General features: G+C 35.9%; 1 protein-coding gene across 3 annotated transcripts in view; it reads right to left on the bottom strand.

Moving 5' to 3' along the window:
- CTNNA3 (catenin alpha 3) overlaps nucleotides 1-12,832 on the bottom strand; it is a 544,198-nt gene that overhangs the window by 231,952 nt on the left and 299,414 nt on the right. For all 3 annotated transcript variants that reach the window (XM_009465979.2, XM_087766290.1, XM_087766291.1), the window contains exon 8: nucleotides 1,484-1,564. In XM_009465979.2, coding sequence (XP_009464254.2) covers nucleotides 1,484-1,564 — 81 coding nt within the window. The remainder of the gene's footprint in view (nucleotides 1-1,483; nucleotides 1,565-12,832) is intronic.

Genomic DNA, 12,832 nt, shown 5'->3' with positions numbered 1-12,832 from the left:
TTTTCATCTTTCTAGTAAAAGTGCTGGGAGAGAGAATAATGAATGTTCATAAGTGAAAGCAAATAAGAGTCTACTGCAATATCTGCAGGCACAGAACTCACAATTCCATGTTTCCCAGATCAGGAATTAGATGTGCAGTAAGCACTCTTCCTAAAACAGTTCTTATACAATTCACACGCATGAACACAGAACTGGAGGAAGTAGATTAAATATTTCTCATAGATACCTTCCAGTGGAAAATGTCAAGAAGCCATAGAGCTACTCTGGTTAGAGAAAACTACTAGTTATAGATTGACTATAAATTGGGCATTATTAGATTCAGCCTGAACATTTTACAAAGGTTTACAGAAACACACAAATTGAATTAGTTAACAGATTTTAAACACTGTAAGAGAGTCAGTAAACTGTAATAAGCTAGAGTTTAATTAACTCATGGAAGAGACTGTAGGACAGAATGGGAGAGTTCCTAGACACACTGAGCTTGTGATACAAGTTGCTGGGTGTCTGAGCTGAACATATTTTCGATGGAATGTGAGCAGAAATTGGATAGCTAGTTAGTTGTAAACACTATATTTATATTATATTCATCTCATCTTTCAAGGCTTACCCTGGCTGATTATGGGAGACAGGAAGGAATTTATTCATCATCATGAAGCATAGGCTGGCTTGTAAGACTGCACACAAAGTTGGGAGGGATATTCTTCCACCAGAGAGTTGATAAATAGCCACAGCTAGAGACAGGATGAAAGCAGCGTGTGCTCATGTTCTGTGTAGCCATAAATTTTCATATAGTTGGTTGGGGCAGCCTGGCTGAGAAAACTACTGGCTTTCTAGCTCTCTCTTTTCTAAACTGGCACGTTATATACACTCAACATGATTTGCAATTTTTCTCAAAGGTGTTCCTTGCAGAGAAAGGATGTAAACACAGCTGATGTCTTCTGCTCATCTTCTGCAGTACACTAAAGTTGTGGATTTTGGTCCATGTCTTACATTAGTTTTAGGATACTGGGGTGCAAAATGGGTGGGTAGACCGTGGACCAGGTATTCCAAGGACCCTTTTCTGTTGTATGAGTTCTCACAACTGTAAAGAACTAGACACAGTGGCCCAGTGGTCCCTTCAAGGTATCTGTTCCAACAACCAATAATAATTCAAGCTTATTTAAAATAAAATGAATCTCGATATCCAAAGTACATCACTGATATATTTCTATAGCAAATATATATTTAGACATGTACACATGCCGAGTTTTGCCTATGTACATACTAATATTTAGCCAGTATCATCTGGTAGGGTTTTTTCCCAGAATTTTGAAAATTTGTATGTATGTATTTCTATGGAATAGTGTAACTATCTTCAGTATTTTTTTAATATAGAAGAAGTCTTTATTTTCAAAATACAGTGCTACAAAAACTGAAAATAGCAATTTGGAAAAGCATCCTTCAAGTCTCCTTTTCTACCTTTTCAGTTCCCCAGGTTGCTTACCTGTCTGCGGAGGTCTCTTGTCTTCTTGCACATGCTATCTATTGCAACATTCAAGGCATTACTTCTCTCTTTTTTGTCAGTCTGTAATAAATATGATAGAAAACACAATGGTTATTTGTGATCTCTTAGCAAGTATGTTCTTTGTGTCCTCAGTTCATCAGAGCATTTGGTAAATCATACATGCTTAAGGATTTTTTTGAATTTTAATATGTTTCAGAAGCCAGTACCACAATATTCATAGAATGCCAATTTGTGATGTTAAGCATAATGCACTGAATCAAAACATACGCTTTACTAGCAGTATATAGGAATAAAATGAAACACTTCTTATCTTCTGAATTGCTGTAATACTCTTTCTATAGTCCAGGGTTACTTATGGAACAACACTAATATAATTATTATTGTAATTTATTTTATATATTTTATATATTTTTATATTTCATATTTTTATTTATATTTTTATATTTTATATATTATTATAATTATAATTATAATTATTATTATTATTATTGATACCAATCCATTATCACCATATTAATATGAAAAATCATGTTATCTCTCTACAACCAATTTATAAATTCAGATGCCCACAATGCAGTCTGGTAGTGCTTTAGTCTGCAGCATTCATTATTTTACTCCTGTAAAACAGAATGGGTGAGCTTCAAAATGTCCAAGATGTTGCAATGCAAACATTGTCAATGAAAATGGACAATCTCTTCATTTAACAGCACATTCATTCTCAGCATCAATAGAAGGTTGAGGTCTGGAGACAACTGAGAGCTCTTAAGAGGATCAGTTGTATACTTTCCAAACAATCTGAACTTTTTATTTCTATCTATAACCAAAGTGCTTATATCATTATTAGCTATTTGAAAAGTATAGTTAACACTTTTATTGTAGTGCCCAGCATTTTTTCCATACAATATTACCATAGTAGTTCTGTGTCTACTAGCTGTTTTGAATAATCTTCTTTTCATGTTAGTACAGAAACTATATGAAAATCCAAAATATCTGATGAACTCTGTTTCTCTAAAGCAATTATTCATTACTCACTACCTTGGACTGCCCTGGTCTAAAGGAAAGAAAGCACAGACAGTGAAAGTGTTTTTACACAAAGTCTTAAGTCAGTACACATTACATTTCCAGGGAAAGGACCAGATTCTCATAAATGTTAAAGAAATAGCTATGTATAATGACCATAATATTTGGGCTTCAGTTATAGTACGCTAGGAAGTCTGTATTATGACTGTCTCATTTTGTAAATCATACTAAAATAATTACTAGTGAAAACAAAAGTAGTAATATCTTGGTAGGCACCTAGGTGTATAACCTTGGTATGTACAATATATCATACTTCAGTCAGTATTAATTTCCTTGCTAAAAAAAAAAAAATATCTGTGAACAGAGCAATATGCTTAATATTAAAGCAAGGACTAGAGATGATCAGGAAAGAACTTTTACATTGCGAATGAATGTGTAGTATAATAAATGCCTTGAAATGATTAGTACATTCTCTATCAACTGAAAGGAACAATTACTTTAAAAAACTGAGCTTATATATTCAGGGTGACTTTTAGTAATTTTCCTACTACTTCCCATTTTTGAAATTGCTAACAGTCTTTGCAGGGAACAGATGATCAAACACAGGTCTTGGAGAGAGGTCTGAACTTCCCCTTGAAACCTTCAAGGAATCCCTAAAGGTAGATAATGACTTTGTATTTCACAGTAATGTGACCATTTCTCATACCAATGCTTGCATAGGAACCGAAGTAAATAATGACTCTTCTACTATGTTTTGCAAGTTATTGTCAGCCTTGACAACAAAATTGATCCTTTCTAAACTGCTAGGTAAACTGGACCAGTAAAAGCATTGTGGATACAACTCAGCTTATGCCTATGCATTTTCAGATGACAAAGATGCAGTTCCACATTGGCACATCCTTTAAAAGCTTTGTATTTAGAGCCTATTTTTCTAAGAAGACAGAATCAATGTAAAATATTGGGATTTTTTTGAAGTTGGCAACTAATGATGCAACTGGCTCTAAGCAAACCTAAATCTTTGAGGCAGCTAATATGAAACAACCTGTATTGGGTCTGGCTGAGATGGAGTTAATTTCCCCCACAGCAGCCCTCAGTTGTGCTGTGCTTTGTATTGGTAGCTAGAAAGGCGTTGATAACACACCAGTATTTTGGCTGCTGCTGAGCAGTCCTCGCACAGCATCAAGGCTGTCTCTCCAACATTTCCCCCCCTCACCAGTAAGCCAGGGATGGGCAAAATCTTAGAGGGGGATGTAGCCAGGACAGCTGACCCAAACTGACCAAAGGGATATTCCGTACCAGATGATGTCTGCTCAGCAATAAAAGCTATGAGAAAGGAAGAGGAAAGGGGGGGCATTCATTATTTACAACATTTGTCTTCCGGAGCAACCGCTATGCGTACTGAAGCCCTGCTTCCTAGGAAGTGGCTGGACATCGCCTGCTGATGGGAAGTAGAGAATAAAATCTTTGTTTTCCTTTTGCTTCCGTGCACAGCCTTTACTTTTGCTTTTATTAAAATGCCTTTATCTTGACCCACGAGGTGGGCTTTTTTTCCCATCTCATTTTCTCCCCCTCCATCCCACCTTTCCGAGGAGGGGAGTGATAGAGCATCTTGGTGGCACCTGGCATCCAGCCAAGGTCAACCCACCACAAACCTCACTCAGCAACTGGCATAAAAATATTGAACAGTGAACAAGGAAAAAAATACTTTATTTGCAAATTCTTAACGTAATTGTCAATAGTCAATGTCTGGAAAGCAAACCTAACTATAACTGAAGTTATTCTTCACCTCCTGTTTTCCCCGAGAACTAAAAACACTGCAAAATGCAGCTTCAGACTGTAGAATGTGGACAGGTCCAGAATATGGGTAACCTCCTAAATGCAGGCTCTCATTCTTCCTTAAAGAAATTTAAAACTGAAAAAAACACATTACTGTTTGGACAAATCCTTCTTATAAAGATTTAAGTATTTCAAAATTGTGCACAGTCTGTTAAAGTCAGGGGGACACCTGACTACAAAGTCTACTGTGGGAGTAGTCTTAAACATCAATGGCCTCGTGCTGTGTTGTCCAGCTTCTGTAAGTTATTGTCCATTGGTCCCAAGTACCTTTGAATGCTGAATTACTCCTTTAAGTTAAGTTTATATTCCTCTGCAGACTTCCATCTCAAACATGTACGTGAGAGTAACAGTTCAAGATTACTTTTTAATAGCTGAAAAATACCAGATTTAATATTTTTAAAGTGTATATTAAAACAATGGCATAGTGAAACTAAACATGATCTGAACTTCTCTACACTATGTTCCACTCTCCAGTAATACAGCTAACATGTCTGTATTTGCAATACTCTGCATCTGCTTGTCAATTAACATTCTTCTCATGACTGCTGTACTTAAAAACAAACAAGTCTATCCTGAAATAGTTCATTCTTGTACAGGGTGACTGAATGAAGAAAAGGGCTAGGAAAATTATGCACATTATTCTAGGCTCTGGATTTCAAAAATCATGCAGTTGAGCTCATTCCTTTCTCTCGGTTTTCCTGCACTCAGCTCGTTTTGTTCTGTAAAATATATGTAATAGCGGCTATACAGCTCCCTTGTGAAGATATTACAAGCAATAACCAGCTCCTATTTCAATGCATTTTTAGCATATGAAACATTTTACAAGCACCAAGTCACATTGTTATTAATACTCCACTAAGTGAAAACAAGTATTTTTAATTAACACTGCATAGCCTGAAGATAAATGCTGAGTATTGCCAATAATACAGGCCTATCTATTTCACACACTGGCAAACAACATTAGTGGAATGACTCAAAAACCACATGTGCAGAAAATCTTTCCTGTCGGATTTTCATTTAAAACAGTACATATCTAAGGGCAGATTCTCAGTTGAAACAAATCACCATATCTCCACTCTTTTTAATGGAGTTCATTTATATCGGCAGGGGTCATGACCTTCACGGGCATTACAGATCCTTCTGCACTCCAAGGTATACAGATGCAAACTAATATGTTTGGCCACACAACCTTGAAGGACTCAAGAACATGTCTCCAGTGGTGCCTATGTGCCAACAGTTAACAGTATTAATAAAGACAGCAGTAATTCTATAACCTTCATACTTTGTTGAGTTGAAGAGATAGCTTAAACAAAGGAATATAGTTATTCTGACAAGGTTTTTAATTTCACTTTGTTTATACTTCTGAAGTGCTACAAATGTTTACCTAATAGTTGCACTGTGTCTCCCATCTGAAAACTGATCAGTAGGTTATAAAGAAGATTTGGGCAGAACTACTTAAGTGATCACCTAATCTCTTCAAGTACTGAGGCTAATAGATATGGGCTAAATTTATAAAAAATTATATTAAAAAGGATATATAAAAGGATACAATCAGCCATAGGTATTAAAACAGTAAATACTATTAGTATTCATTATGTGAATCAAACAACACCACCCCCTTTAGCCATAATCAAGAATTCAGTTACAACACAGAACTGAAGTACTCTCATTAGCAGGACTAAAATAAACAAGATCTGACCAAGGGAAATGGAGCCAGTTTATTTAGGTATGTACTGGTGATGAAGTATTAACAAGGATTTACTTAAATCTTGCAAGGCCGCACTCCTTGAGATCCCCTTATAGTCACCAGAGAAAGTAATCACTTTTGAATCACCTCTGAAGGTCCTGAGCCTCTACTCGCTTAAAGAGTGGTGAGAGAGACATAGTTTGGTAGGTTGAAGTTTTGTCTTGTGAATAGTCCCTGAAAATACTCATTTTATATTACAAAAACCCCACAGACTTTTAAAAGTAAATTGTAATATGCCTTCATGAAGCACGCTGGATATTTTGGACATATCTACCTGAATAGGTATGAAGATTTCAAATATAAAGTCATTGCTTTTCCAAAGTAGCCATACATGTTCAAAAAAGCATCTGTAGACTCTAGCTTTTCAATGTGGTGGAGTAAAAGGGAACAATATTAACGTGTAACATCCATGGTGAGATCAGATGTCTTCTGAATTCCATATTCCAGAACTGCTGGATTCTTAGCTATAAACGTAAAAACTATTTTAGTTTAGTCCTAAAGGATTCCTTCCAGTATATGTATGGCAACAACACAGTCAGGAGATTCTATCCATGCTATTGTGCAGGGCCTCAAGACACAACAGCTGAATTAGGATCTAGACTGCAAACAGCAGAAGCGGTCAGGATCTATCTGGGTCCCATATACAGGAAAAGTGATGTTGGAGTAGTGAATGCAAAACCTGGCCCTTGAGTCTCACTCTGAATTTTTAAGAACTGTCCTCCTCAGCCAAGCTGTCTGTAAGGGAATAAATATATGCAGGTACTGGGCAGTATAAGATTATAAACAGACTACATCAATATAAGCCTAGTTATATCATACACGTCTGTGTGTGCCATTGACTACAGAAACTACAAAGCAGTAAGTAACTTATCTTGATAGGCATCCTGACTTTCTTTCCTTAAACACCACTATAAAGAGTTATTTGTAAACACACAAAACAGGCTTGAGATTCAGGGCATTCCTGATGTCTGAGGATATTCAGATGCAAGTTCCTCTTGCATCCCTGGGCTTACATATTGGTTTAAAATAACAGAAGTTAAAAGAAAGCAATGATACTTCACTGGAAGGTTTAAAATTACATACATGATTAAAAGCAACTTTATAACCTTAATCCGTATTGTACTCAAAGGCTGTCTTGAAAATAGATTTCCATACTTAAAGGCCTATGGCCAGAAACTGAGCACGTTTTGTTTCCTGGGATGCGTCTGTTCCCAAACACTCATTGTACAATCTTGGGAGGACTGAATAGAAAAAAAATCCAACCCACTAGCATGATTTTCATTGCTTATCTCCAGCAGCTCTACCATGACTCTGTGATAAGCATCTTTTGATTTAGTTCAACGTATCCAAGGACAATTTTATTTTTAAAAAGACTAGCACATTTATTGAAATCAGTTCTCTATGGAAATATTAAAAAAAAGTCAAGCTAGAAGGTAAACACCAATCAATACTATGATAAGTTAATAAATGTCAGAGCTCTAATTAAATGACTGATCATTTCAGGCTATGTGTTGACTGACAATAATCCTGTACTCAATAATTATACCTTATGTATACCTAATGTACACCTTATGTATACCTAATGTACATTGTACCTTAATTAAAAAAAAAAACCAAACCCTCACCCACCCTAAATAAGATATTAAAACAAAGTCACAGTCCTTATAGAGATTTCAGGCATTTTATGTCTGTTGCTATAATTTAACATTTAACAATTTTTTGGTATATGGTGCTTATAAATGTTTCCTCTTTTGAATCATAAAGTCATTTTGAATTCTAGAGAAAACCGTAACAGTGATGAAAAAAAAGTTGTATAAAAAGCAGTTTCACAGTTTTTGTGTGTGTTGAAACAATGTTGCCATTACTTCGGAACATTCCATGCATGGATTTGTTGCAAAGACAAAAATAAGACTTTTTTTTTCATACCCAGCTCGTAGAAACCCTGATCTTTCAAATCCTGTTGTGCAATTCCACAAAGACAACTGCAAGCATCTGTCTCAAAAAAAACCAAAAAACCATAAGCCTTTATAAGGGAAGATGCAGTTCAATCCTGTTGCAGTCTTCATTTACATTAAAACATATGAACTAATAGAGACGGGCCAAGAGGTTTGTCAACTTGATTACAGTGGGTTTGTTTCTGCCAAAATTAGTTAACACAGTGCTTCAGTCATCAATAAGTAAATAAAACTAATTTCACTGCTTACATACTTTGTTGGGAGAAGGCAAAGGACTTGTCACCTTGAAGGTCACACGAATAGTGAAGAAATCAGAGATGAGTGCTTGGCTGTGAAACACCTGTGAGAAGTGCCAACTCTGGGGCAGCCGCACCACAAGAACGTAACAGGGCCCCAGAAACACCCTGATGATGGGAACAGCATAATACAGCATGGAAGGTCCAAATCAGCAGTGTTTGAATAACCTCTGTCTTTTTCACAGTTCTTGCCAAAGTGAGGCCTCGGGGCACCTATTTCCATACGGATAGCCTTCCTCCCTCTGACACCTCCTCCTGAGGAACAAGTAACTCGAACCATATCATCTAAACCCTTCTCCCGCCAGTGGGCCTTACTCTAGTCAACTTGCTTGCCGCCAGGCTGCTGTGTGAGCCTGCTCCCTACCCCTTGCTCCTTGCACTGTCTCTGCTAGCTGCAGAGTCTGCACTGCACAGCAACAGAAACTTCTCTGGCGTTAGGCCCCTTGGAGTCCCTGTTTTTCTTGGGACACTGTACGAATAGTATTACCAGAACATGAAAATCAAGCCCCAGCTGTCTTCTCATCAAACAGCTCTTTGTACCCAAATGCACCTGGCTTCCTAGTTCAATCTAATATAAAGAGGAGACCTCTCAAGTTAGTTTTCTTTCTTACTGCCGCCTTGTCTCATTTTAGACTGATAAATCCTTCAGTCCCATTACTGTTCACTCCCAGTCCTACAGTTCCCAGCACAGTAGGAACAAAAACTCTTGTAACCAGTAGGCAAAATCAAAGAAATTTAAATGCTGTTAAGAATCTCTTTGTACTTCCTTGTACCAATTTGTATATCACTAGGCCTTGAGAATATTTGCCCCTTACATGCAGAATTAATGGAAATAATATTTTACCCTTCAAATTTTCAACTTGCTCCTCAAAGTACAACTTCCAAGTAAAAAACAAGATCCCTTGTTGAAGGTCCTGTGTATAGTTAAATAAACCAAAACTATGATCTTCTCCAAAGCTATAGATCTCAATGGACAAGTTTGTGTCAGATTCTAACACAAAAGGAAGCCAATTGTTTACAATTCTAGTTTTCAAGTATGTTTCATGCTTTTAAACAAACTTTTTAAAAGACCTCTTTGTTCCCCATCCTGAAAGCAGATAGGAATAACTTTTTGAGTGCAAATAACCTCATTGAAACAATGGGACTATTTAGATGCATGAACAATTATATACCTGTTTTTCTATTTTTTTCTTTTTTTTTCCAAAATCTTTAAGGATTCACAGCTTATTAACTGCTGCCTGAGAAATCTCTTTAAATGAACATTTTAGAAGTTATTCAAGGAATCCTCTGACAAGACAGTAAAGGTAGAACTTGACATTTCTGACATTTTAAAGAACAAAAATTCCTTTGAAAAGGCAAAAGCTCCCAGGCCTTTTCATACAGCATTTCAAAGCATATTTTTACTGTACATCAAAAGCCTGCAAAAGGAAATTCATTTAAAAGTATATTTATTACCTTTCTTTGTTAATATAGGAAACACAAAGAATGAATAACCCATGAGTATTTTAAGTTGAAAATCACTATATTTACTCAGTAACACAGATTCCCTACTCTAATAAAACAAGCCTAGTGCACTTTTTTTAAAGACACTTGACTCAAGAAAACCTATTTCTGTGAAGAACAAGTAAGTATATTTTAAAACGGGGGCGGGGGGGGGGGGGGGGAAGCCAAGGAAAAAAAAAACAAGGGCATGGAAAATCATATGCAACTGAGCAAATAAGGAATCTTTCATGTGGAACTGTTTCTCATTATAGATTTTTTTTTCTCCTCAATAGCTGCAATATGAGATTGTCATTTTTTTCCTCTTCAAGCCATCATGGACAGCTCCCTATGGATCTAATGCTGTGAGATGTGAAGTACCTCATAAGAAATGAATTACCTCAACCTCTATCGATATCAGTTGGAGTACCGAGGGCTCTCCTCACTGTGTCAATTACCCTTTCTCAATCAATATGCAGGAAAAGTCTTGAATTTAAAGCCTCTCAGTATAACTCTCTTTTAGCATTCAGTTATATCTAGTTCCTAATACTGCAAAACAGTATTTTTTTAAATATCACAAACATTAATATTAATATTAAAATATTAAAAACATTAATTCTAAATGAGCATGCATAAAACAGCCTAAAAAAAAAAAAAAAACAAGAGGAAAAATATTTAGATTGTATAACCCTTTAATTAAAAAAAAAATAATAACCGCAGAAATTTTCAGATCCTAAATTCTCAGAAAGAATTACGTTGCTGGAATATGCATAATATTGCACGTTCTAATTCACTCTCCGAAACATCAGTGTCAGACAACTCAAGTTGGGGAGGGTAGCCGGGGTGTCTCAAAGGACAGAGCTGGATCCCTGGTTTCTGGTAAGAGAATAAGGATCTTAAATTCTCTTGAAAGTGACTGTGAGCAAGCCAAAGGAGGAAGGAGGAACCTATGCTCCTTTCAATTGTTATTGTTTCTTTCTGATATATAAGGCGAATATCTCATTATATCAGTTTTTCTCTTACTCTTTCACATTGGCAACACTAGAAAAATTCAGCATAATTCCACGGTGATCCTAAAAAACCTCCATGTTTTTCTACTACTTATTTGGGGAAAAGAGCCACAGGAAGTGAATGCATCCTAACTGATCTGTTGCAAAGCAAATATAATGACCACTTACTATTTCTAATGCAAAATCAAAAGCCATAGGTACTTCATATTTGAAATATGACAGTCTTCACACTTAAGAGAGAAATCATAAAGGCCAATGGTACTTTATTTTGGTTTGTATTTCAACTTTAAAACTATTGGAGGAATTGGCAGGGAGTAAAAAAGACATTTCAAATTTCTTTTAATCAGATGTTACTGTCATTCACTGATGATGCAGGAAGGAAAGGCAAACATAACTAGAAATAGAGCAATATCCATACTATTAAACTGACAACAATAAGCGTACTTAAGGTTAATCTGCTTTTTACTAAGAAGCAATTTTCTAAGTTCCTAGTACAGAAGTTTTTAATTGAATATCCATCTACCATTCACCAAAGTGCTCTGGCAGTTTTACAGCAGGAAACTAGGAAATTAGTTGGAGAAAAGCTCATCCTACAGCAGCAGCATAAGACTTCCCTATGATGAACTATCATATAAATTGCTTGGAGATTATGTGCTGTTATGAGAGGGAGGAAGGGGATGGAGGGGGAAGAAAATTCAAAATAAAATATAGTAGAGTTGCTGAGACAGTCCTTCTCATCCAGATTGTTTAGAGGTCTTAGCTGTACTCTAAATCAGAAAGTTATGGTCTTAAACAGGAGACATAAACAGGGAAAAATGTCCAGCGCTAAGCTACTCGAATTCTTACATACCTAGGGATAGACTGAGTTAGTACAAGTTCCAAAGTGGTATTTCTGCAGCAGAGCAAAGGCACATCCTGCATTTTTCAAGACAACAAAAACAATCTTACTGTGGTTTTAGATGTGGTATTTTAATGCACTATGTATAACATAAATAAATTCCAGTAGACTTAAGAGGAGTGTAACAGCATTCAAATCAAACAGCATTATACACACACACACACACACATTTTTTTTTAAATATATATAGTGATTACAAATATATTTCTGAAAAAAAGATCTCTTTCAAGTCCGCATAGCTACTCCATACCATCCAATAACACCACACTTTCTCCTTATATTCCCATTATAACAAAGAGTAACATGAAGAGATAAAGAAGGTAGAACAGTAAAACTAAGAAGGTAATTTCTTTTTTTTACTTTATGAAATTTGCTATGTTGACATATTTATTATTCTGAGATAATCTCTATGATCCTATTCATGATCATTTATAGAACAGACATGCCATGATATTTCTTTTAACGAAAAACCAGCATACTCTTGTATCACCATAGATGGGTAATGAAGATTGATTTCCCTGATTCCCTTGATCTGAGATTTCAGCTGTGCACATGTCCATATACAAAGGAAATTCCACTTGTAATTATTCTAAAAACCCATTTAGTTTCACTCACACATAACTCATACTCTGTAACATTTCTGTGGAATGATTTGGAGGAAGCTGTTTGAGACAAACATGGGTGAAACCATGACAGAACTTTGTCTACAGACAGAAACCTTATGCAAATAGCAACTTGTCAAAGACTTCAGCTCTAAACCAGGCAAAGTTTGGTCATTTCAGCTAACATGCACGTTATGGATTTGGTTTTCTTCATAACTGTGCTTTTAAATAAAAGTTAGAGGCTGAAACCCCAAACAGACAAAAATTGTAATTACATGTAATTATGTATTCAATGTATTAGTTAATCCCTTTCTAATCCAGAGCAATTAATTTAACACCATACTGTGATGTAATATGTGAATCTAGGAGGCTAGGAGTCACTTAAGAATGTGCAGTGAATGAAAATTCAGCTTTTAGGGAGAGGACTAAGGTGAGTGGTTTAAACATTTAGCTCTCAAATTTACAAACACTTCAGCTAAACACTC

Source organism: Nipponia nippon, unplaced genomic scaffold, assembly GCF_047370975.1.
Source record: "Nipponia nippon isolate SJK-2023a ecotype South Korea unplaced genomic scaffold, ASM4737097v1 scaffold_3, whole genome shotgun sequence".
Classification (NCBI taxonomy): domain Eukaryota; kingdom Metazoa; phylum Chordata; class Aves; order Pelecaniformes; family Threskiornithidae; genus Nipponia; species Nipponia nippon.
The sequence above is the reverse complement of the archived record's forward strand: the minus strand, read 5'-3'. Positions and strand labels throughout refer to the sequence as shown.